The sequence below is a fragment of the Rhipicephalus microplus genome, chromosome X (genome assembly GCF_043290135.1).
Source record: "Rhipicephalus microplus isolate Deutch F79 chromosome X, USDA_Rmic, whole genome shotgun sequence".
Taxonomy (NCBI): Eukaryota; Metazoa; Arthropoda; class Arachnida; order Ixodida; family Ixodidae; genus Rhipicephalus; species Rhipicephalus microplus.
In genome coordinates this window covers 214,059,783-214,086,695 of record NC_134710.1, presented here as the reverse complement: position 1 = coordinate 214,086,695, position 26,913 = coordinate 214,059,783, and the positions used below count along the sequence as shown (strand labels likewise).

At 45.3% G+C, this 26,913-nt stretch overlaps 2 protein-coding genes across 2 annotated transcripts in view; both read right to left on the bottom strand.

Moving 5' to 3' along the window:
• LOC119187897 (luciferin 4-monooxygenase-like) overlaps window positions 1-5,743 on the bottom strand; it is a 38,156-nt gene extending 32,413 nt beyond the window's left edge. The window contains exons 1-3 of the mRNA XM_037436003.2: window positions 5,613-5,743; window positions 2,166-2,337; window positions 217-388 (exon numbers count right to left, since the gene is read on the bottom strand). Coding sequence (XP_037291900.2) covers window positions 217-388; window positions 2,166-2,337; window positions 5,613-5,704 — 436 coding nt within the window. The 5' untranslated portion in view covers window positions 5,705-5,743. The remainder of the gene's footprint in view (window positions 1-216; window positions 389-2,165; window positions 2,338-5,612) is intronic.
• A 2,437-nt stretch (window positions 5,744-8,180) lies between these two features.
• Window positions 8,181-26,913, bottom strand: part of LOC142775960 (uncharacterized) — a 41,522-nt gene continuing 22,789 nt past the window's right edge. The window contains exon 4 of the mRNA XM_075878577.1: window positions 8,181-8,316. Coding sequence (XP_075734692.1) covers window positions 8,189-8,316 — 128 coding nt within the window. The 3' untranslated portion in view covers window positions 8,181-8,188. The remainder of the gene's footprint in view (window positions 8,317-26,913) is intronic.

Sequence of the window (26,913 nt, the reverse complement as noted above, 5' to 3'; positions counted from 1 at the left end):
CAATTCGAAAACAATGCCTTAGCAAAGACAAAAAGTGCCTTCGTGTTTATTTATTTATAGCTGTCACACAAGCGCGCTGACGTTGAAGCGTTGCAACACCGGTTGCAACAAAGATTGCAACATTGGTTTTGAGGCTACATCACAGACTTTCCAAATGACCAATCAGTGCAGGCAACAGGATAAGCATGCCTACAATGCCAAATAAACAGGCCTCACCGTGGAAGAGGGTCTCAAGGTTGAATATGCGTAGTAGGTCCTGGATGACCACATCCGGCGTGACACTGCCACCGATGCCCAGGGTTCGTACGCTTGACACGTTTGTACGCTCCACAAGAGGCGACTGAGTCACGATCACCGCAAATGTCGGCAACAATGGAAGGAATGTAGCCTGCGCAAGCACCCGGTACGCAAGGTGGCTTTAGCGTTTTCACCTTGTCTTGAAATTTCCGACACCTCCTTTCCTTTATGTACATTGAACAAACCTAAGTTTATGCGATGACGTTGCGAATAATACATATGCAGAATTATGGCGAAAGGAACACAAATACATTACCCGAAGTGAATCTTTAACACGTTCACGACTTGAAATCGGTATGTCGATCCCACCATAAAGCTTTCCCGAAATACGCTAAAGTGCACAAACAAGCTTAACAGTTGTAGGATGGCCTATCTCACAACATCTAGATTTCACCGTCTCATGTAGCTGAGACGAAGACCAGTGGTAGCTGCTTATTAGAACCAGTGGTACGAAGCTTATACCATGGATGAATACCAGGGGTAATTCTCAAATATTCTCGTTGATAAGTGACATTTGCTATTAGCAGAGTGTCCGCACTAACAACTCGTCCACTGCCAGGATTGGCTACATATTTGCCTCCCGAACATATTTAGCGTTAGAGGCTTCAAAAAATACGGGCCTAGGACCCGTATTCACAGAGGTAGCTGGTCAAAGGCAGGGAGAAAAGTGGTTCGATTCCATTTTCATAATCACAAACTTCTTTTATAAAAGCTTTTCCATATGGCGTTCATTAGCCTCCAGGAAAACAAGTGGCTACGGATATAAAAAGGTAATTATTTTGGATATGGCCAATCGCAAACACCACTTATATCAGAGATAACTTGTGGATACGGGCATAGCAGATAGGAGTTGAAACAGTTGCAGTATTTTCGCTTTTATTCTTACACACAAGTTGCGTCGTGCCCTTCGTCATACGAACGAAGCTCAAATCGAAACTGGGTGTTTAATATTTTGTATTTCTAAGAATGTTTATGCTCCCGGTAGTAATATTTTAATTATTCAAAATAGTTTCTTTTAATACGACATACTTTTCACAAATTTCGGTAGTGCCTATAAAATCCAGCAGCACAGAGGGATTTCTACAGGCACGCAACAAGGAACACACATCATCTTTAAGCTGATCGTCACTCCTGCAGCCTTGACTTCCCCGAACTCATTCAATGGTCCAAAGAAAACTAAGGTCACACAGAAAGAGATCGATACCAAACGGCTAACATTGCAGTATGTCCGAGCCGATATCACGCAAAGAGCACGTTGTGCTGTGTAATGTACTACTGCACGTATTGTATATGGCATTCACTGTCCAATAGAACGCCCATCGTAATCAAGTTTTCTCCAGAATGCACCTTGTACATGTCATAAAACATCACGGTCAATGTCATTCGGGAGCAAATCAGCATATAAAAGACGCTAAATTCATCCGAGAAATGTTGTCTTCATAGAAGGGTGACGGCTGGGGCTGTATATAGTTAGTATGTCATGATTATTGCTATGTATAGCGCGTACTGAGGACTAGGAAATGGAGACATTCCAGGTTTTCGTCACATATACTTTATTGTTCTACACAATAAACTTAGTAGGTAACTATCGCTCGCCCTCGTGTGCCGCCTTGTCCTAGTCCTCAGTTTAACAATCATCATGTCGTCACGGGTTCTCTATCGACGAGAAACCTCATCCAATATTGTCTCCACTGGCATCCGATAGCTCCGAATGAAAATGTCTTGTCTGGTGCGAAGATACATCAGTGCACCCTGACAGAAATCTGACGAGTGCATTGTGAAAGGATACGGATGTCACTCATGGTTTTGACTTGAGCAGCTCTCTCACGAAGACACCAGCGTACTCGAGTGGGGCACACATCACTCACCTGATATCTTTGGATGGAGCCGAGAAGCAACTCGATACGGAATCCTGGGAGAAGCACGACAGTGGCACCTTCCGCCAGAGCTACCAGCGTGAAAAACACACCCGACAGGTGCGTGCAGGGCATCCATTGGGCGAGCACGTCTGTGTAGTGTAGAATCTGCTCGCCGTTGGTCCTGGGTCAATACAAGCACCACCACTGTTTGATTTTGGTTCCACACGGGCATCATTAAAGGTAACAAAGCCGCATACTTGAGCAAGTGGTGTTTTATATACAAAGAAATAAAAGCAGTTAGAGAGATGCATGCGCCAAATGTACGAGGGTTGACAGATCGGATGTCGTGGTGGTGGTGGTGATGGCCTATATGTATGGCTCACACCCACTATGAAGGATTGGCCGTTAAAAAAAGACCAAACTGTTATAATAATAATAATAATAATAATAATAATAATAATAATAATAATAATAATAATAATAATAATAATAATAATAATAATAATAATAATAATAATAATAATAATAATAATAATAATTTGTAGTAGTAGTAGTAGTAGTAGTTATTGTGCCCAAAAAAAACATAAAGTCTTTTCTTAGGCACACGCAAAAATAACACAATAAAAATAAACAATACAATACACTCTACAGAAAAATAAAATAAAAAGAGCGTAAACACTCAGACAAAAAAATCTGCGCAAAGTGGGAAAAATAAATAACACGACGACAATCATGGAAGAGCATGAAAAATAAAGGGGAATATGCACAACTATGTGTAAGGCTTCCTGAAAAACGGAAAAGGGAAGAATATGCACGTTATGAAAAATTATCTTGAGACAGTGGAAAGTTGAGATGAAAATAATGATAGTGGACTGTGAAAAACATCCAGATCCTGAAAATAACGTTATATGAACTTTGTATTCTGTGTATACAGTGGAGTGTTAAAGAAAGTTGTCAGGTACATGAAAAGCTCGATTCTCTCTGGTTAAATTACGCGGAATCCAAAAATTTACGCAACTGAGAAGCAAAGGCCAGGATATAATACCGTGAACTAGGTTGTAAAGAAATGAAATGTCAGTGCGATTTCGTCGGCAGTGAAGTGAAGGCAATGATAACGAGACCTAAAGTCACGTCTAGCAAAATGATGGTTGTAAATGCTTATGATTTTTTTATGTACTCGCTCAATGGCGTCACTGCGATGCCATTCCAGGTCACAGATGTATACACCAGAACACAGTGAGCTCAGTGCTTGCTGCCATGTTGAAAAGGGCGTGGCGCCGTCTGTTGCAAGCGCGGCGAAGCAACACTCTCAGCTGCCAGGCGAGCAGACGCTCTTCAAATCAAACGAGAAACTTCACAACTCGAGCCCGGCCGTAAGCATGTTTCGCGCTGTTCCTGTGCTCGAATTTTATGCTGATTTTGCGCGAAACGTCGAGGAGACCTTCCTCGACAGTCCGAAATGTCTGCAGCACGTGCATTGCAGACTACGGAAGCAGCTTCATCCGGTACGTACTATTGCGATTGAAAGATACGCGAACAGCAGAAAGCGTTGCTTTCGACTCAGTCGAACTGCGGCGTGCCTTGGCTGTGACAAGGCAGAATTTGTGCTGTAAGCTGGCGTCAACGTAGCGCTAGAATCTGGTTCCAACTTACGCTCATGCACCGCATGTGTATCAATTGCCAGTCCTGCCGGGCACTCAGAACACACACGCGCTGCATAAGTGCCAGCCAGAACAATATATTAAAATGCTACGGTGACGCCGGCCAAAAGCACGTGTCGATTTGCCTAGTGACTGTCACGGCATGTCGCAGTTCAACAAGTCATGCTTTCCGTGCCGTTCACGCATCGCGATAGTAGGCCGTTGCAGTTGTACTAAACATGCGTGGTGCGTGCATCCTCGTGTGAGTCGTAATACGCATATCCTATTATTCACATGCAGCCTGCGAAAGAGTACGGCAATAGTTTTTTTCCGCATACTACAGGCATACTGCACGCAAATCGCTGCTGTAAAGTGGAACAGCTGAAGGCGTGCTTGAATAAACACAATGATATGGTATACTTATTCGTACACTTCACTGGGCTGGTAGTCTTTCCTGCTGTTGCGATTATATCAGAAGGCGGCGGAGCTCGGCGTTTTTCGTTGTGGACGGAAATCTGTGCAATCGCGAAACACCGCAGGCACGATTCCCGCGATGCGCTGTGAACTTCACAGGCAGTGCTCAGCAATCTCTTCCTCTTGCGCTGGTTGTTGTTGCATCAGATGACAGTGCAGTGGTACCCGGATGACATTTTATAAGCGGACGCAGCGTGAACAGGCGCTTTTTCGCATTTTAAACTAGTCCCAGAGCCACTGCATTCCATGCTATTGCGAGGCGCGCCTTGGCAGTTGCAAACAAATTATGGCGTCTCTGGGAGCGAGGGTATACCGCCGAAGGCGCCTTGGTGTGAGATAGGCGTGCTCTCGTCTATACTCCAGTTGAAGAAGACATATGGCGGGGTACAGTTTCTGGAAGGCTGTAGGAGAACTGAATCCTCGAGAGATTCTGCCAACACAACCGAGAGAACGAAGGCCTCGCGTGGCAGCACGTTTAATGGGAGCAGAAAAATTGAACATACTACCAAAAAGAACACCAAGATCAGTGAGCTCATAAATCTTACATAACGACACGGTATTGACAGAGTATGGAAATGACACGTTGTATGTTTTGCGAGACATACTCATGTACTTGGTCTTTGAGGTATTCAGGGAAATAATATTATTGTCACACCGTTCAGAGCAAGAACACAAATCTGACTGCAGCGAGCGATCGTCATTAACTGAATGAATATTTCAAATATCTTGATGTCATCAGCATACAAGAGAAAAGAAGAATAACAAATTGCAAAATATACATGGTGAACGTAAATTAAAGATGAGAGTTGGCCTCATACCAACCTTTGAGGGGCTCCGCTAGTCACTTTACGAAAGGAGGACATTCGGACATTTATAGCAACACAACATGATCTATTAAGCAGATAACTGTGCAGGAGATTCACAACAGATGAGTCAACACAAAAGTTTGCAAGTTTAATTAAAATCAGTGAGTAGCTGAGTACGTCGAAAGCCTTGCTCAGGTCACAGTAGACTACGTCAACTGGTCCTCTCTGAGAAATAGTGAAGATATTCGCGTCATGAAACTATCAAGGTTTGTGGTAGTTGAGCGGCGAGGAAGAAACCCGTGTTTGTTGAGAATTAACAAATTATTCACACTAACATACAATATGTTATGAAGAGCCAGCTAAAAGATCTTCGATATGGCACACAGTAGAGAAATCGGGCGATAATTAGAAAAATCAGTTTTGCAGCCCGACTGAAATACTGCAAAAATACGTGCAGTTCTTCCACATGCTAGGAAATGTGGAAGCGTTTAGACAGCTAGAAGGAGCCAGTGTTTGGAGTGGAAGGCATCGCTTACCCACTCTGGACGATCTGGCTGACGAAGTTGAAGTGCGAGGAGACGACCCCCTTGGGAAGGCCTGTTGTGCCGCTCGAGTAGAGTACGCTCATTGGTGTGTCTCGAGGGTCCGTTCGCGGTGGTCGACCGCCGCCCTCGTCCGTCCCGGCAACGCGTCCCTCTTCTAGCAGCTCTCTCAGGGTAGTATAGTCGGCGCTTTCACCGAAAAGGAAAACGTCCTAGGCACCAGGCGTGGACAGGACGCGAGATGTGAGATCAATCCTTTGGATTTGAATAACCGTGATGCAAAGCGCAATGTTTCCAGTGCCTCAAGGAAGGGTTAGAGCAGTGTACAAGATCACGCGTTCGACGCATATCCTGTAATGCTACTCTCACGGTACCATAGCTAAAGCTAAAATACACTATTTTATATTTGGTTACTTAGGATATCACTGTGGAAACCACCAGGTGCGGCATAGTCAGCTCCTCGCTGACTGATGACGTTGATTCCCACATTAAGTGGAATCTGCTATAATTTTATTTCTTTTGGAATGGTTTCTACGAATACATAAACATGCTGCTGGCCATGACGGAACGAAGGGGTAGCACTGCCATGACGTTCAGTGCAAGCAAAAACAAATCTAAGACCTTTATACATAGCATCAATTTTCTGTGAAAGACGAAATGACACAAATGTCTAGGTTCTCAATTATGTGGGGAAACATGCACCTGTAAAGTTGCGAAGACCATAAAGACGAAGTGTTCTTTTTATTTTTCACTGCATCTTCTGTAAGAACTGATGGAGTTCACGTGTAGTAGTCCTAACATTATTCGTAATTACGTACAAGGTTTGTCAAAGGTTCCCAAGCCACGCTGATATAGGAATACGTTGGATAGTAACCTGAGAACTTTAGATTTTTTTAACGGACCCTATACATAGTCCGTCATGCAACGTTTAGACAAGAAGTTTCAAGTAGTTTGACAAAGGTGTTGACGCAAGCTCTTCACAACGTGTCTCCCAACACGAACAACGTGTTGGTACCATATGTATATAGCAATGTGGGGGAGGGGGGGGGGCTTCTCTTGACATTTCCTGTAACAAGTATTTGGCATAATTATTGATCAGCCAAGCAATCTGAACAAACACGTGAATATATGTCTTTTCACTGCCGCGTACTAATTTTAGTCTCGTGCTTGCAAAGGTGCAGTGCGTGAGGTGCCTTCTCGCGATCGCAGCCCGAAAAGGCGCATCTGTGATTCTTTCGCCGCAAATGAATCGAGCATCCGTAACATGCCCGTTCTGCTCGGTACCTACAACAGGAGTGCCGTGGCGCAGTAGTAAAACCACACTGCTGTAATATGAGAGTTATGCACTAGAACCATGCTTGGAGACTGCAAGCGTTTGCCTGGCGAACGGAAATTTTTGATAATGAATATCGAAATACAAACGTCATGACCCATAAGCAATGACACCACGCTGAATACAACCTAAATGGTTATCGCATTTAAATTTAGTTAGGAAGCGTTAGCTTGCGCGATATGTCTTTACTGTACCTTCATCGTAAGCTGCAATAGAGAGGCAACACAATTCGTACGTTAATGGCTAGGAACATTTTTCATAAATTACAGGTAGTGTTGACCAGACCTACAAGCCACCTGTTCCATCTTTTGGTAGACAAATTTAGATTGTATTTTGGCACCTCCAAGTGGCGCAAGTTGTAGCTCTAAATTATTTTTTTTTCTTCTATAGCCGTAGCAAATGGAACATTTGAAAATTTTGTGCTTTCGAAATGCATCGAGAATTGTGAGAATCAGTTTATGGGAAGTTACGAGACATATCAAGCGTTATTTTTGCAAGTTTTATGGATGAGAGTCCTAAAATAACTGTTATGCATACTAACGAATACAAAAGCTAGGGTCTTTTATTATATAGGTAGAGAAATTTTGGGTACCCGAACATTTTGCCTTTAGGAGTTGAACGCGATAGCGACATCCTTTTTTTAGTGCGTACTTCGAACACTCAGTGCATGAAACTTTTTCAAATTTGCTATGAAATTTGCTATGCATTTGCTATTACGTGGCCTTAAGAGAATAGGCGCAGTAGCATGTGTGCCTTTTATAGTAGGTGACCGGCTTTCAACCACGGAGTCATTATAATTAACTCACATTCTGACGCCCTTTGGCAATGCACGCTTGTAACACGCAATTTTACTGCAATATTTTGTGTTGCAATGCAGATCATGTATACAGGACGCGTCTGTTTAAAAGCAGAGGAAGTTATTTTAAAGCAGAAGAAGTTATTTTCACTGATTCCACAAGCAGAAGCATGGCCATGTGGTAGAACATTCGCTTGCCACTCGAACGACCCAGGTTTGTTCCCCACTCAAACCTAAACAACCCTGGATCACCCCCCCCCTCCTCTGCTACAGGTTTTTTATATGATATTTATTTTGTTTGCATCGTTATCGAGTTTTCGGTAACGCATAAGGTGATGATTTTTCGCTCACAACCGCCGACACCAACACCGGAATTTCTGCTAAGAGCTCTTTAACGCTATCTCGTTAAAATTCGCTGTTTGTATATATATAGTAAGCTGCTCACATCAACGGACAACTTGCCTGAATGCTGGGCACGGATTCCTTGCACTCCTCAACCTTGGGCACAAGCTCTTGCTCGGTGACTACAAACTGAGGTCGCGAGTCATCCAGTTGGTAGAGCAGCTCTCCTGCAGGGATGTATGCGCAACAGTCTAGTAGTTTACCAAGCACAATAAAGAGACACAACAAAGACTGCACATTCGAGAGCCAATGGCTATACTAGGCAAATCCAATTCCATGTTCCGATTATCTCATGGCATACAAAATCCAGAGATACGAACGAACGAGGGTTTACGGAAGCATACTGAAGCACCGTTCAACAATTGTAACTTTGCATCCAACACGGTGGTCTAGCGGTTATACTGCTTGACAGCTGGCCCGCAGATCGCGGGATCAAATTCCTGCCACGCCGACCACATTTTCTACAGAGGCGAAAATACTCAAGGCCCGTGTACTTAGGTATGAATGCACGTTAAAGAACCGCAGGTGGTTGAAATTTCCGGAGCCCTACAGTACTGCGTCTCTTGTAATCATATCGTTGTTTTCAAATGGTAACTTCAATTATTCATTAGCTATAGTTGTCACTGCGTTCTTCCGTAAGAGAATTCATGCACCTCGTTTCAAATGAGAGCGGAAGTTTTCTGTTGCGTGTCTAATGCGCAACTTTAAAACAACCCTTCTCGACCCACGTCTCGATGACGCTCATCTGCTTGATCGCCACGAGTCCCGAAATTAACACGGATTTTCTGGTATAATTTTCACAATGAATAAAAGATATGATTTCGTGATGACATTCATCTAATGTGACCCGATAGAGCAATTTCATGAATTAAGATAGAAAACTATTACCCACTATTCTGCCCTGTGAACGTAAATGTCCAGCGAAGCTGTATCAAATTCACACATTTTTTTTTTTGGGGGGGGGGGGGGCTGTTTTACAATTACTTTAGAGTAATGGTAGTGATAATTGCTTTGTCGTCGCTGTGGTAAGCCGTGATCGTTTCCGCGACCATTTTAAGCAAGACGAATTTGTTCCATCTGTCGAGCATTTTATTCCCGCTGTTCTTGTGGTGTGTTTGATTTTCGTGGTCTACCCATGGCAATTATTGTAATGAGTTGGTAGACGGCTCTCTCTTTTATACATGAAAGTGGGAAACACACACAGGCAGAAGAAAGGGCAGTTTGACGACATTCGAAGCTCTCGAGTGAAGCAGAAAACAACCAAAACCTAATCTTTACCGGAACGTTTAGAGGCTGTTCTGAATGTTAATTGGCGCCACAGCATGAACTTCTGAGGCTACTTTTGTGGTTTTAGCAAAAGAAATTTAGAGCTACATGTCTGCTGTATGGCGGATTACAAAGAAATATGTCCCGTTTGCCTGCAATTTTTTAACGACTTCTAAGCCACCCACATGTCTAAATTTAGTTGCGGCGTTTAAGTTGTCCATAAGTCTACATCGAATGCATTTGTCAGCTCGCCAATTGACATCTAGAAATGTCTTTCTTCGGCGTCTGAGGCAAAAACTCAACAGGCGCGTGCATTTGCTAGTAGAGGATCATAATAATTTACAGGCTACAGCACTAAGCACTCGAAGAAACAGAAGAAACAGTTTCGGCGGATGTCCATGAATGATAAAACTACGTCAACCTAATGGTATAAAGAAATATACACCACTAGGTTAACAATTACTTTATGGTAAATATTACAATTGACTAATTGTAGCAGGTGAGTTTGCGAGGCCTATTGATCAATAAATAGGTATGCGTGTGAATTGAATGCCTAAGCATCCGAGTAAAAATGTACTGTTATTCCTATTCGCGTAACAACACACGGTTTTGTGCGTCAAAGCACAGAACTAACCGGAAAGCCTGTGCATTGCCTCGCCAACTCCGCGAATCTCTCAAAATTTGTGTCGCTCTCAAAAGTCTCTACAACGCATATGTACTGCAGTAAAACTAATTGTGAAGTTAATTTGCGAATATCAGTTAGTTACTAATGTAAATGTCACACTATAAATATATATATATATATATATATTTATATTGACACGTTTGTATATGAAAAAAACGACGATATGAACGTTATCTAGATTCCAGCTATTCAGACAGGCGGTTTTCGGGACGACAACGAAGCAGGCGTCTTGCTGTACAGCTTATCCTGAAGACGCTCTTTTCGCTGCCGTAAGCTGCTGTCATCTTTTGTTCGCGTTGCACTGCGACACTAGTGGAGGAGCTGGGCCGCGACGCTGCCCGATGCTTCACACCGCTAGTGAGAGCCGTTCATCCAGCCCGGACGTGTCTATTACAACCCCTGTCCATCGATTCAGTCGTTGGCTACGAGGTCTTCCTCCAGAGTTCAACCCCTCGCAGAAGCCCTCTACAAGACATCTAGAAATTGCTAACACCAGCCCCTCGCCTGTACTTCTCGGCACCAGTCTTCCTGCTCCATCTCAGGTAACGTTTTTTCAATCGCTGGAGCCTGAACACTTTGGTGGTGGCACACACGAAGATGTAGAAGACTGGTTAGATCACTATGACCGTGTTGCGAAGATCAACCAGTGGTCTGCTCAGGAAAAGCTCGGCCAGGCCTACTTCTATCTTGATGACAGCGCTCGTACTTGGTACGAGAACAGGGAAGGCAGCCTGTCCACATGGACTGACCTTCACCAGCAGATTGTTGAAACTTTTGCCAATGTCGACAGACGTGACCGCGGCCACCAACTAGTAGAGCTAAGGGTCCAAAAACCCAATGAAACGGTCGCCATGTTCGTCGAAGACATGACATGTTTATTTCGGAGGGCTGACCCGCAGATGACCGAAGATAGGAAGCTGCGCTACCTCCTGCGTGGCGTGAAAAAGCAGCTGTTCGCCAGACTTTTGCACAACCCGCCAAGCACTGCACAGAACTTCATCAAAGAAGCATCGGCTATCGAGCGGGCACTTCACCAACGCTGCCGACAATATGGCCGCTTGTGCAGCAGCCCCCAAATTCATGCCGCCGCTGGGACGTTTGACAATCATAGCTCCTTGCGTGACATGACAAAACGAGCCCTTAGGTATACACTTCTTTTCTTATTCATTAAAGAGGGCCTCGTACTGGCAGACTTAGTGCCTTTAGGTTGTATACGAGGGACTATTGGTCAGCCGCCCACTCGTGACATGTTCACGTGCTACGCGACGCCAAACAGGCTCAAAAGAGTGTGCCATACTCGCCGCCATGGCTACTGGTGGCGCTGACTGACACTCCCACGTTTAATTCACATATAAACCCTATAAAGTGACTGGCGTGATAGCTGTCGTGGTAGCTCGGTGGTAGAGCATCCAACGCGTCATTCGAAGGTCACAGGTTCGGATCCTGCCCACGGCAAGTTATCTTTTCACCCACTTTTCTTTACATTTACATAACAATTTGGTCTAATATCTTCCCCTATACTTTCCTTGGCATTATTGTCTGTTAGATCTCATTAATATTGTGTAAAAACATGAAAAAACGAGCCCTTAGGTATACACTTATTTCCATATTCATTAACGAGAGTCTCGTACTGGCAGACTTAGTGCCTTAAGGTTGTATACGAGGGACTATTGGTCACCTGCCCACTCGTAACAAGTTCACGTACTACGTGACGCCAAACAGGCTCAAAAGAGTGTGCCACACTCGCTGCCATGGCTACTGGTGGCGCTGACTGACACTCCCACGTTTAATTCACATATAAACCCTATAAAGTGGCTGGTGTGATAGCTGTCGTGGTAGCTCGGTGGTAGAGCATCGAACGCGTCATTCGAAGGTCGCAGGTTCGGATCCTGCCCACGGCAGGTTATCTTTTTACACACTTTTCTTTACATTTACATAACAATTTCGTCTAATATCTTCCCCTATACTTTCCTTGTCATTATTGTCTGTTAGATCTCATTATTATTGTTTAAAAACACGAAAAAAACGAGCCCTTAGGTATACACTTATTTCCTTTTATATATATATATATATATATATATATATATATATATATATATATATATATATATATATATATATATATATATATATATATATATATATATCTTGTTAAAGAAAAGAAGAGACGCCGTATGGACGAGGCTGTGGATTAGATGTATTTGAAACCAGCGGTAATGGCGTGACCAGTTCACCAGCGATCGAGCGGAGACCACCCTTCGTCTTCCTCGTCAGGCACACACGCGCGTCGCCCCTAGAATCTTAGTATGCATGAATGTAGCATAATCCCCGGCAGCAGAAGCGCCGTCTCAGCGCATGTAAATGTCAACGTCACTAGGAGAGTAGTAGGGCTTCAAGCGCGCAACATGTACAATATCGGTAGCCTGTTGGGTGCATGGAGGCGACGGGGCGACGGGACCTATTTCATATGCCACAGGAGTATCCATACGAAGGACTCGGTATGGACCTGTGTAGCGAGTAAGCAGTTTTTCTGTCAAGCGAACTTGACGGGTCGGAGACCAGGGCAGGACCAAAGAAGTGGGCGGAAAGTGTAGGTCGCGGTGTCGTTGGTCACACAAACGCCGTTGCGTCTCTTGAGAGGTCAGAAGGCGTGTACGGGTGATTTCGCGTGCGTGAGCGGCCCGAGCGATAGCGTCCATGGCATATTCACTGGTCGGTACTGCAGGGGACGGTATGACGGTGTCTAGAGGCAATGTTGGTACTCGGCCAAACAGCAGAAAAAATAGACAGTGACCGGCAGTGTCATGGCGGGAAGAATTATAGGCAAATGTGACGTACGGCAACGAAAGTTTCAAGTTGGTGTGGTTAGTAGAAACATACTTAGCGAGCATGTCTGTAAGCGTTAGATTTAGACGCTCCGTGAGTCTGTTGGTTTGCGGATGGTATGAAGTGGTTAGCTTGTGTCTCGTTTGACAGGACTGCAAGATGTCGGCTATGACCTTCGACAAAAGGTGCGGCCACGGTCTGTAAGCAGCTGCCGTGGGGCTCCGTGTTGCAAAATCACGTCCTTGAGGAGGTAGACGGTGACATCTGTGGCGCAGCTTGTTGGAATAGCTCGTGTGATGGCTTAACGCGTGGCGTAGTCTGTGGCCACAGCTATCCGCTTGTTACCCGAGGAAGACAAGGGGAAAAGGCCAAGTAGGTCCAAGCCAACACGGAAGAACGGTTCTGACGGAATGTCAAGAAGTTGAAGGCGTCCGGCAGAAAGTGTCGATGGTGTTTTGCGGCGCTGACATTTCTCACAAGCCGCAACGTATCTTCTGACTGAGCATGCAAGCCCTGGCCAGAAGAGGTGTCGGCGTATTCGGTCGTAATTGCGTGACACACCAATGTGACCGGCAGTCGGAAGGTCATGAAGTTCATTTAGAACTTCCGAGCGAAGGTGTTTCGGAATGACAAGCAGCAGGGTAGGTCCATCCGGCTCAAAACTTTAGCGGTATAATACACTATCGTGGAGCACGAATGAGAGATGGGACTGATTGGAAGATTGTGCTTCGAGGCGCTCAATAATAGCCCGCAAGGACGCATCACGGCGCTGCTCGTCACCGATGGATGTCATTTGCGAAAAAAAAGACGCAAGGCTCGGTGTCGGTGTCTGGCATAGTGCTCGACTCAGCCACCGGGTAGCGGGACAGGCAGTCTGCGTCCTGATGTAGGCGTCGGGACTTGTACGCCACCGTGTAGGTATACTCTTGCAGTCGCAGAGCCCAGCGCCCGAGCCGGCCAGTAGGACCCTTCAGTGACGTAAGCCAACATAGCGCATGATGGTCAGTTATTACAGAGAAATTGGTGCCATATAAATATGGGCAGAACTTTGAGACTGCCCAAACAAGAGCAAGACACTCACGCTCTGTAATGGAATAGTTGCGCTCAGCAGCTGTGAGGAGGCGGCTAGCGTAGGCGACAACTCGGTCGTGTCCCCGTTGGCGTTGGGCTAGGACGGCTCCGATCCCGTGACCACTAGCATCGGTTCGGACTTCTGTCGGAGCGAATGGGTCAAAGTGAGCCAATATAGGTGGAGTCGTCAGAAGCGTGATTAGATGAGAAAAAGCAGCAGCTTGGTCGGTACCCCACGTAAACTTGACGTCTTTCTTCAGAAGCTCAGTGAGGGGTCGAGCGATGGTTGCGAAAGCTTTCACAAACCTTCTAAATTAGGAACAGTGTCCGACAAAACTCCGGACGTCTTTGACTGATCGGGGTACAGGAAAACTGGTGACTGCACGAATTTTCTCCGGGTCCATCTGCACACCAGATGCATCGACAAGGTGGCCCAACACCGTGATTTGCCGGAGTCCATAGTGGCACTTCGACGAGTTTAATTGAAGGCCTGCAGTGCGGAATATGTCGAGAATAGCTGACAAACGCTGAAGGTGGGTCTCATATGTTAGAGAATATACAACAACATCGCCAAGATAACAAAGACATGTTGACCATTTGAACCCTTGTAGCAGAGAGTCCATCATGCGCTCGAACGTGACTGGGGCGTTGCATAGCCCAAACGGCATAACCTTGAACTGATATAGGCCGTCTTGAGTTACAAACGCAGTCTTATGTTGGTCTTTTTCGTCGACAGCAATCTGCCAGTAGCCGTAACGTAGGTCTATTGAAGAAAAGTATTGGGCGCCGTGGAGGCAATCGAGAGCGTCGTCAATGCGGGGTAAAGGGTAAACGTCCTTTTTCGTGATTCTATTCAGATGGCGGTAATCCACGCAGAAGCTCTACGTGCCATTTTTCTTTTTAACGAGCACAACGGGGAGGCCCAGGGACTCAAAGAGGGTTCAACAATTTCTTTGGCTTGCATCTTGCTGACTTACGCTCGGTGGTACTTTACGCTCGGTGGTAGACACCCGGTATGGTCGCCGATGAATGAGATGAGAATCGCCTGTGTTAATGCGGTGCTTGACGAGTGACGTCTGGCCGAGTGGATGGCTGTCTATTTCGAATATGTCGTGGTATGAAGCCTGAAGGCGGCATAGCGTGGCTGACTTCTCAGGTTTGAGGTCCGGGGCGATCATGGAGCGTAAGGTAGCATCGAGGCACGTGGCATCCTGCGAGTGACGTGGGTGATCGGGACATACGTCTGCCGCAAAACAGGTGACGTGGTCGTCAATTAAGGGTCTTAGCATGGTGACCGATATTTCTTGAGGTAGCACCTGTTTTAAGAAACCAGAATTGATAACAGATAAGAATGTTCGGTTAGAGGCCATGGTTACGACGCAGTGTGGGACAGTAATGTCGCGCGCCTGGTGAACATCAGGAATTGGCGTCACGATATAATCACCGTCAAGCACGGGAGAGGGTGTTGCCAATTCAACGAATGTGAGAGCTTTAGGTGGTATCCGGAAGAAGTCAGCGGTGCACAGGCTGTTCGGGAGTTCAGGGTGACAATCCGGGAGAAGAGGAAGTTCTAGGCAGAGAGTACCGGTGGCACAATCGATGAGGGCAGAATGCGTCGATAGGAAGTCAATGCCGAAGATTAGGTCGTGAGGGCTATTTTCAAGCAGCGTAAATAAAACGGGGACATGGCGGCCGGCAATACTAAGGCGAGCGGTACGCATTCTAGTGATGGCCACAGTTCCACCATCAGCGACACAGACGGCTTTAGTTGCTTCAGGCGTGAGGACTTTTTTGAGCAGGCGACACAGATGAGCACTCATACACACTTGAGCTTCGATATCGACTAACGCCGTCAAAAAAAAATACCGTCCACATACACCTCAATCAAGTTTGTATCAGTGGGGAGCGTCAAAGGAGAATTTGGATCAGTCGCAATTGGTGCAGCACTACCTCCCGGAGCTGCATGATCTAGTTTTTCGTCTGAGAGGATCCATAGTTGACCGGCGACGGATAGCGGCGTGGTTGGGGCGATGGGGAACGGCGGCATTGAGGTGACGGCGAACAAGCGGTGGAGCGGCTGTTAGGGACGTCGGAAGAAGGGTGCACACGACTGGGTGAATACCGACGGGAGTCCTCGTATGGTCGAGTAGAGGAAAATGGGCTCCAGTCCCGCACCTCTACCAAATATGTTACGGAAAAGATGAGACGCCGTATCGTCGAGGCTGTGGATTAGATGTATTTGAAACCAGCGGTAATGGCGTGACCAGTTCACCAGCGATAGAGCGGAGACCACCCTTCGTCTTCTCGTCAGGGACATACACACGTCGCCCCCTAGAATCTCAGTATATATGAATGTAGCAGTGTATATATATATATATATAAAGAGAGATAGAGAGATAGCATCGAACACGTTATTCGACGGCGCTAAGTTTGATTCCTGCTCACGGCAAGTTATTTTCCCACCCACTTTTCTTTCTTTTTATTTACCTTAAATTTGTTGTAATAACTTCCCCTGTACATTCCTTGGTATTATTGTCTGTTAGATAACACGAAAAAAGAGCCCTTAGGTATCCACTTCTCCCCGTATATATATATATATATATATATATATATATATATATATATATATATATATATATATATATATATATATATATATATATATATATATATATATATATCTGTTGATTCAACCTGTTAAAGTGTGCCCTCGTGTCCGAACCTGTACTCTGCCACTTTCATGGGGTCGCACTGACTATCTATATACATACGGCCACTAGCGCCCGTGGCGTAGGTGCTGTTCTGCTCCAACACGACACCTCTTCACGAAAGAGAGTAGTTGCATATGCCAGTCCAGTACTAACAGTGACCGAGAATAACTATACGATAACTGAGCAGGAGTGTGTGGCTGTGGTCTGGTCAGTGGAAAAGTTCCGTCCCTATCTCCACGGCCGTCATTCCATGATCGTTAGCGTCCATCAGGCCTTATGCTGGCTTTCCACGCAGAAGAACTTGTCTGGACGCTTCGGTCGGTGGATTCTACGTCTACAGGCGTATGACTTCGACATCATTTACAAGTCTGGTAGAAAACACCAAGACTCTGACACCCTTTCACGTTGCCTGCTTTAACATATAGAGCTCAGTATCGGTCAAAGTTCGGCCGTCACTTCTACAGCAACACCCTCGACGCCTCAATAGATCAGCTATTCTCGGACGACAAGCGCACATTTCACTCCTGCCAGTTGTCTGATCCGTACTGTAGGCGTGCTATGGACCAGCTCTCAGGAGCTTCCCATCCACCTAATGCGCGGCTTCATCGTCAACTCGTGTGATTTAAGCTGAAGAATCGTGTTCTGTACCGTCATATCTACCACCCTGATGGTCAACGATGGGTCGCCGTGCTACCACGCTCTTATAGACTTGACGTGCTTAAAGCCTGCTTCCACGACGACTTGACTGCCAACCATCTTGGTTTTCAAAAAACTCACGACCGCATTCGAAGTCGCTTCTACTGGTATATCTACTAGCATCACACGCTACTTCGGTTACTGTGCATCATGCCAGCATCGTAAAATCCAGACATTTGCACCGGCCGGGCCTCTGCAGCCAATTCCATGCCCTACAACACCATTTGAGGTTGTATGTATCGACCTTTACGGCCCTCTTCCCGTCACATCTACTGGCAAACAATGAATAGTGACCACCGTAGACCACCTGACACACTACGCGAAGGCACGTCTGTATCAACTGCCTCTGCTTCGGAAGTTGCTGACTTCGTCCTTTACGCTATCATTCTACGCCATGGCGCTCCTCATATATTACTGAGTGACAGTGGAAAGGGTGTTCCTGTCACAAGTGCTAAATGAAGTATTGCGCGCCTCTGGAATAAAACACAAGACATCTTCAAGCTACCACCTTCAGACCAACAGTCTTACCGAAGAGATTTCATCGTATACTCTTGCTGATATGATATACGTCTACATTAGTCCAGACCACAAAAAGCGGAATACCCTTCTCCCATTCCTCACCTTTGCCTACAAAGCGGCAGTTCAGCGCACCATCTGATATTCGCCGCTGTACCTCGTTTACGGTCGTTCCCATACTTTCTTCCTCGACGTTTCTTTTTTCAACACCGACGCCAACTCGTGTCCGTCTTTCTGCGAGGAATACATTTCAAGACTAGCCCGGTGTCGCGATTGTGCTCACATCAACACGGAAGCGTGACAGATCAGAAAGCCACTTATGACGCATCCCATCGCCTTGTATTCTTCTGACCTGGTGACGAGGTTCTCCTGTTCACATCCATTCGTACACCTGGTCTATGTGACGAGTTTCAGCCACACTTCATTGGGCCTAACATAGTTATTGAACAGACTTTGCCCATTAATTATCGTGTGACCCCACTTGCACTCCCAATAGAGCGCCGTCACCGCACCACGGAGATCGTGCACGTTTCTCGCATGAACCCTTTCAGGCGCCGTTCTCTGTCACATTGACTTGCTACGGCCAGGTTGGCTGTTTCCATGGGGAGGGGGGGGTAGTGTGGTTATTCATTATGCGCCTCCATCCAGCAGTATAGCGCCAATGCTCGGCTCGTCCTTCTGATCATTGCTGTGCCTCTGGATGGTTTTTAATGATGAGTGGTATTTTATGGCGCAAGGGCCAATTGATGGCCAAAGAGCGCCATTTCAGTAGGCTATAGATATGAACAATGATATCATATGTGGCTGTAAAGAGGCCTTAAAATTTCTTGCGTTAACGCAGATAAAAACATAGAGGTAATAAAATCATGGCAGTGGCGTTAAATATGTGCAGTGAAAGTGGACGGAAAAATGTCGTGATAATAAAATCATGGAAGAGATGCAGTCATCGCATGCAATGAATCACCTCGAAATATGGGGTGAAAGCTGTGAACATCTTTTAAAAACGTGAAAAGTGGTTGCAGTTTAAAAAATTCCGCCATATCCACGAAGTGAATGATGATGAGTGGGCGAAGCTCCGGAGGTAAACCTGGTAAATCATGAATCCTCTGTACATTTTGCCCACTCGATTTTATTACATCGCTCCCCCTAGCGTACGTCGCCGCTCTAAATCGAACGATTGCCTTCAACCAATGACACGCGCCATATGTGACATCATTCCTATTTTATAAGATCTCGCGTCTTTCATCAACTACAAGTACCGCTTTCTAGTTTATAACATCTTGCACCTTTCATCATCAGCTACAAGTACCACCATCTAGTAAACACTACAAGAACTAAACGAGAGGTGGCTACATACAGGAGACGGTACCGCCATCTAGTGAACACTGCAAGAACTAAACTAGAGGTGGCTACATACAGGGGACGGTACCGCCATCTAGTGAACACTGCAAGAACTAAACTAGAGGTGGCTACATACAGGCTACAGGGGACGCACAGCCCACGCCCTAAGGAGCTTCGCCCCTAAAAGCGTATCTCTACCGATGAGCATCCCAGGGTGTAGTGGGAGCTGCTGCCGGTAAGGCAGTAAAAATGGCTTCTTTCCTATAGCATCTAGCTCATTGCACTGGACGAGAATGTCGAGAACCGTAAGTGGTTCTTCGCGCTGCTTCACCGCTGACGACTATAACTCCCCAGGCATGCTCGACTGCGGATCGCAAAGGTCTTCGGCGGTGCAGATGACAACGATGTGGAGAACTGGCTCGACCACTTAGAACTGGTCAGGGCGAATAATGATTCGGATGACCCTGACAAGCTTAGCTACGTCATCTTCTATCTCACTGGCGTCGCCAAATTGTGGTACAATAACTACAAACACAACATCCCCACTTGGAGGGTCTTCAAGACGTCCGCCTCTGAAGTGTTTGGTTGGTTGGCTGTCCGCATGGGGCGCTTATAACAGCGCTTGTGTTTCCGCTCACAGCAGACAGGAGAAAGATTCACCAGCTACATTGAGGACGTCGTCGACCTTTGTACACGTGCTTATGATACCACGCCCGAAACTAACAAGGTCAAGCACATCCGCAACGGCATTGACGATGGCGCATTCCATATGCTATTGGCTAGGAATCTGAGCGCCGTTTCAGGAGTCGTCAGCTTGTGTCAGAGCTACGACGAGCTCAAGAAGCGACACGCCCTGACTCGGCAGCCTCCACGGGATGGCGAGCCGTTGCCCAGTCTTGACACCGCGCATGACAATCCTATGTAACTTCAGTCGGTTCGAGAATTATTTCGTGCCGAAGTAGCCCACCAACTTTTTTTACTGTCCTACACTCACGGGCCCACCTCCCGTCTGCCCGCCACACTCCGCACAGTCATTTCCGAAGAGGACACCCACGCTGTTCCCCTTGCGCACCACGAGCCGCCTCTAGCCACTCCTATATGTCAACTATGCCCCTGCCGTCCAGTCTGTTGCCCCTCCTGTCATCTGTCCGCAACCCACGCCGTCTGTGCCTGCACCCCTCACGTATGCGCAGGCCGTGTGCATACTTCCGCCGCCTCCGTACACCACGCAATCACAGCCTGTGCAGCCACCCATCTATACTGCACATTGAGCAGCACCTCACGTCAACCATCCTTGGCGGACGCCTGATAATAGTTCCATTTGTTATGCCTGCTACACTCTCGAACACGCCACCCGCCATTAACGCCGTCATTCCTAAACTTTAGTGATGGTCCCCGGTGGTCGCACCACCGGGTACCATCATCGGTGGTCGCAGCAGTGAGCCCTTCCCCCAATACGTTCCTTGTGCCCACCACGCCATGCTCCGCACCTAACCACGCTAACCAGCCTGACTTCCAGCCACAACGATCACCCTCTCCACGTCGGCAATTGCCTTTCTCTATGCGTCGCCGGCCCGGACCTTCCAACCAGTAAAAATAAGCGCCTAAATACATAAGGCAAGATCTCCGTCGTTTTCGACTAGCCGAAGCCCTCGCTTCAAAATAACTATTAACGGTGTTTGTACTTTCGCTCTTTTAGACACTGGGACAGCCGTTTCTTTTATATATAGCCGCTAATCCATGCCCTTCACTACGCAAGGTCGCAACGCCGCTTTCCGCGCTGTCACTCCACACCGCAAGCACGCGGCATGTGACGCCTCTCACAGCCCACACTGCAAGAGTGTTTATAGAAGGCCATTTGTAGATCATTGAGTTCATTGTACTTTCTGCCTTTTCACATGACGTCATCCTCGACTTGGACTTCCTATTTCATCATAATGCCATCATCGACTGCGCATGTGCCGAAGTTGTGTTTTCGCCACTATGTCACGCCCCATTTCACGACGCTCTTCATAAGCCGCCTAAGTTGCTCGTTCAGGAGGACATCGACATATCGCCTGGCACTTTCGCGCTTGTCCCAATTTCCTGCGATACTCTCTCCTATGGTGCAGTCTTCTTCACGTCGTATGACCTCTTCATGAGTCGTAAATTTCTGCCGCTACCTTTCATAACGCTTGAGCTCGCCGCCGGTAGCAGCAACATATTCGTGCACAATCTGCTCTCTGAGCAAGTGACGTTGCGAATGTTCTCGCCGCGTGGAAGACGTCGACTTATCATTTCTGGTTGGCGACTTAGATGGCTACTGTGACAAACCACGTGCCCTTTGAGCTGTCGAGGAGTGGTCAAAAGACATATTACCATCGCCATCGCCGATACCCTCACGCCTGCCGAGCATGCCAACCTTCTCCTTCTCCTGCACGAATTTCGTGATTTCTTTGATGTGTCGCAGCTTCAACCGGGCCACACGTCTCAAGTGCAGCAAATTACTTTGACACACTGCAGGTGTGCACCAGCCACTGCATCAAAGATCACACCGCGTCTCCGTGGAAGAGCGCCGCATTAACTAACAAGTCGAATACATGCTTCGTATAGGGTGTCATTCCACCATCTCACAGTCTCTGGGCATCTCCTGTCATCAATATTTATAAAAATGACGGATCTATATGCTTTTGCGTGGACTACTGTCGTTTAAATAAGATAATGCGCAAGGACGCTTATCCTTTGGCACACATCGATGGCACCTTTGACACGCTTCAAGGAGCAGAATTATTTTCTACGCTTGATTTGAGGTCTGGCTAGTGCAAAGTCCCAATGGCGGAAGCCGATCCTGCCACGTTTGAACGGCTTATAGACAACACACTACGTGGCCCAAAGTGGTCGATGTGTCTTTGTTACCTCGGCGAGGTCGTCGTTTTTTTACCCATTTTTTATACACATGGATCTACTTCGCCTAAGGCACGTTTTGTCTTGTCTAACCAACGTTGGCCTTCAAGTGATCCTCAAGAAATGCTGCTTCAATGCACGGGGCTCATCATATTATGTCACATTTTCTGCAAGCACGGTGTCTCACTGGACCCTGCTAAACTTCGTGCAGTCGCGGAAATTTCTAAGCCGATGACAATGAGGGAACTTCGCAGTTTCGAAGGCCTATGTTCGTATTTCTGAAGCTTTGTTCGCAATTTTACATCTATCATATCACCATTGACCCAATTTCTTCGCGGTGACGTGGACATCTCCACCCGGCCCCCTCTTTGCGACACCGCCTTCGTCATGTTGTGCCACCTGCTCACTTCCCCACCCAATCTTTGCCACTTCGATCCGACAGCTCCTACTGAAGTACACACAGACGCCAGCAGCGTAAGGCTCGGCGCTGTCCTTGCTCACCGAAAGCCCGGCAACTCAATACGTCGTCGCTTACGCCAGTCGCACGCTGACGAAAGCTGACAGTAATTACAGCATGACCGAAAAAAAAACGCCAAGTCTGCGCGGAAGGCGCTGCACAGTCACAGTGAAAGCTAGAAGAGCGGGCTTTCAGAGCATTTTCAAAACACTCATTGGGTAACTACATAAAGCACGCTTGATTTATGCTAACTAAGACATTAAAAATAACTTTGGGGGGGGGGGTAGTAGGAAGTAAGAAAGGAAGGGCAGGGAAACTGTAGCTCACACACACACGCTGGGGGATTGGCCAATAACCTGGTAGATCCGACTAAATATTGTTAGATTGTTAGCTCACGTTTTTTTAACTAATAAGAAAAGGGCAAAAATAACTATGAGAAATGGAGAATTAGAAAAATAACTGGGTAGTTCTGACAAATTATTGTTAATTTGTTAGCTCAAGTTTTTTGAAACCAATTATAAAAGGGCATAAATAACTATGAGAAATGGAGAATTAGAAATAACGGATATAGAAATTGAAGCAGATGGTTTCAGCAAACCAATAAATAGATAAACAAATAAAGCGATTTGAAAAATGTAATTTAAAAGTAATAATATGTTCTACAGTCTGAATCTTTTTGAAGCTTTAATAAACTCATGCAAGTCATCGGCAACTTTCCCGTCACTGGACGCTATAGGGACAAAGCTCCCAAAGAAAGTACATTTGGAGTGTTTAACTTCAATATTACGAGACGGAAAGCGGCATCTAAGGTGATTTTGCGCAATGAAGCGTATTTTTTTACAATATATCAGATATTGTTCTGTTGTCTCAGGTATTTCACAAAACTAACAATTAGGGGAAGCAGCCAGACCAACTCTGTGTAAAAAAAAATTGAGATAAGGAGTATTATACCTCAGCCGTGTGATTGCGACTGCAACTGACCGCGTGTCACAAATTTTACTGTTCCAACGATAATTTAGGTGTTAAAATTCTGATGTGTTTATTATGTATGGCAAAGAAAATTCTTCTAACATCATTTTCCCTCTAAATGTAGCTTCTATAAGAAAATTAGATGCTGGAAGTATCAGAATGACTGGGCCATGTAATGATGACTTAGCTAATGCATCCACAATTTCATTAAGTAAAATTTCCTTATGCCCAGGTACCCAAACCAACTTAACCAACTAATACAGTGGAACTAATGATTCAAAAGTGCTCAGCACCTGGGAGTTGTCATTTGCAGTGGGAGAAGAACATACCGACAGCAAATTAGTTAAATTTTTTGCCGAACTAGATAGTGCAGTTAATTTGTGGAGAGCCAAAATTAACGCAAAAACTCTGCTAGAAAAATGGGTACAAAATCTTGAATACGGGGAGGAAATCACCAATCTAGAATAAAGGCGGATATTGTAATTCCACATTTTTCTTCATTTTGCGAAGCATCTGTCGCAATTGCTGTCCTTATTGATGAATGAACCAGATAATCACTCAGAATAGAATTTAAAGTGCGGTCTGACATTAGTTTCGCCTGTTTTGAAAAAATTTCGTCAAACTGTATTTCGACAGAGATGTTGCTATCACTAATCGAAGATACGGCACTTATTTGCACATTTAAGTTGTCAAGAAAGCTCTGTATATGGAAAACTTTATACATGTGAGATCTTGGCCAATATGATCAAAAACAACTCAGGCTGGAGATAAATGCTGTTTCAGAACGCCTTGCTGAGGATTTATAGAGCTTTAAAAATTATTGTACCGCCAACAATTTAAATGTGAATCAAGTGATGGGAGTCTAGCTTTCACATACCAGACTTTAGTTGTTACAAATTTAGGAAGACCTAAACACAGACGCAAGGCTTGTCTCTCAAGCATTACAAGCGGGCGAAGCTTATGAGCAGGAGCGCCAGCGTATAATACGCATCCCAATTTCAGCACCGGTCGAACGCACATGCAGTATACTGATAAAAGCGTTTGCCTTCGCACGCCGAATTGACTATGACCAATCTTACATAACAAACCGACAACCCGAGCACCCTTTACTGATATGCATTCAATGTGTTCCTTCCACGACATGGAGCGATCGTATAGCACACCAAGGTATTTTATTTGCTCAACTTGCGAAGTACACTCTAGATGGTAATAAATATAAATATGAACGGTGTCTTTCAAAGCAAATGCCAGTACGGAGCATTTTCGCACATGCAGATGCAGGTGTATTTCATCAAGCCACCCTTCTAGTGCTGACAAGTATGACTGTAGCACGTGATGTAGATTGTGAATATTATCGCAGCAAAACTTCGATGTCATCCGCATAAACATGTGTGTGTACATCCTGATATCGCAGTATAGTACTCAAGAGTATAATAAATAAAACAGGAGAAAGGACTGCCTCTTGCGGAACGCCTCGTGTTTGCGCGTACGTAGACGAAAAAATGCCACTTTGGGAACAAAAGAATATCCGATTACGCAAAAATTCCTCAATTCATGCCGTAATGTAATTTCGGAGCTTCATCTTGTGCAACTGATTAACTGAAACTACATGCTCAACGCTATCATGCGTTTTCGCGATGTCCAACGTTACTAATGCGGCATACTTTCTTTCACGCCGAGCTAACCGAATACGACTCACAATACCTATATATGCGCATGCCATATCGAGCACCCTAATCTGAAGCCATTTGAGACGGATTCTGAATATTTTTCCCGTTTCTGAACTTTAACGTACGAATGGTTAAAACTCATTCAATCAACTTAAAAAAATGAGAGGTTAGCGCAATGGGCCTAATGTTGTCAAGTTCATACCCTTTATCTGGATTTTTAAGCACTGGCATCACCTTAGCTATTTTCCAAGCCAGCGGAAGCCACGCCATTCTTATTGAGTAGTTGATAACTTCTAATAAAATGTCTTGAAATTCTTTATTTCACAATTTTAACATGGCCGACGTGACTCCGTCAGGTCCCGGAGCCACTGATGTAATGCTATCTACTGCCTCTGTTAATTCAGAACTGGTATTTCAATGAAGTCGTTGTTTTGGCGGTGAGAATAACTGAGAAGAAAAGCCCTGCTCTAACCCCCTATACCAATTATATCAAACGAATATTTAATTTCCTCCGAAGACAAAATGATAGACTAGCTATGTGCTCATAGTTCGCGGTATCATTTCCTTTTTACGGAGAAATCTATAGAGTGCGCGCTTGCTGTTTGATTTAGATTGATACTCGAACGTCCGAATGTCGTAACTTTCTTTTGCTTGCGAAACTGTTCATTTAAAAGCTCCAGTATAAAACTGATAGTTCTATCTATTTTTAGGGCATTGATTGAATAATCGTTTTTTCCAGGCTGCCTTTCTATGCCTGTAGTCCCTGGAACAATCATCATTCCACCATGGTGAATTACCGTTCTGCTTCACAGGTGCGACCGTAAATTCAGATTTTTTGCGGAAATTCTGTAGAGCTGTACAAATTCTCATAACTTTTGACTTCATGCTTGTATCTGATAGAGAAGTTAGCGAACAAAACAAACACTCTTTAAATTTAGTATAATTTATAAACGTACGTAAATTGGAAGCTACTGATGCTACCGGACTCTTATTTCATAAGTAATCGGTATATGATCGCTGTTTGTTGCGCAGTTAACTATACAGACCAACCCGAAACATTAAGGTGGACGCTTGCAAAAGTAAGATCCAATGAAGAGGATGTGTTACCTCTCAAGTATATACTTTTGGCTTCCTGAATTTACACAGGTGAGAGTGTTATCTTGGGACCAGTCCCACAAACAGTTACCACACGCTTCAGTTTTTGCACTCTTTGTGTCATGATAGGCGTTAAAATCTGCTTCCAATAAAATATTTCTTCCACACGTGCCAATTAGTGTGTCCAATGGCCTGGTATCATGTGCGCCTGACGGAAAATAAATATTGGCTATTGTAAATGTCTGACGAGAAAGCAGAGTTGCCTTTATAGCTAAAATTTCAAATTCCGGAGACAGCAGCTTCAACGTTACCTTAGCTTTACGTCAAAGACTGTTTGATAACAATCTCATTATTCCACCAGCTCTCGAAGGGCAGTCTAGCCTAAATGAACGGTGATTCTTACATAAAAGCAGTTGTCTGGATTAGGCCTAGTTTCTTGTAACGAAACTCAATCAGGATTTAGCTGATAACTAAGACAGTGTAAATCTGTAATTGAAGCAAATATCGAATGACAATTTCACTGTAAAACGTTTAAAAATGCTATTTTGTTAAAGCATTCCTTGCGGAGACAACTTTCT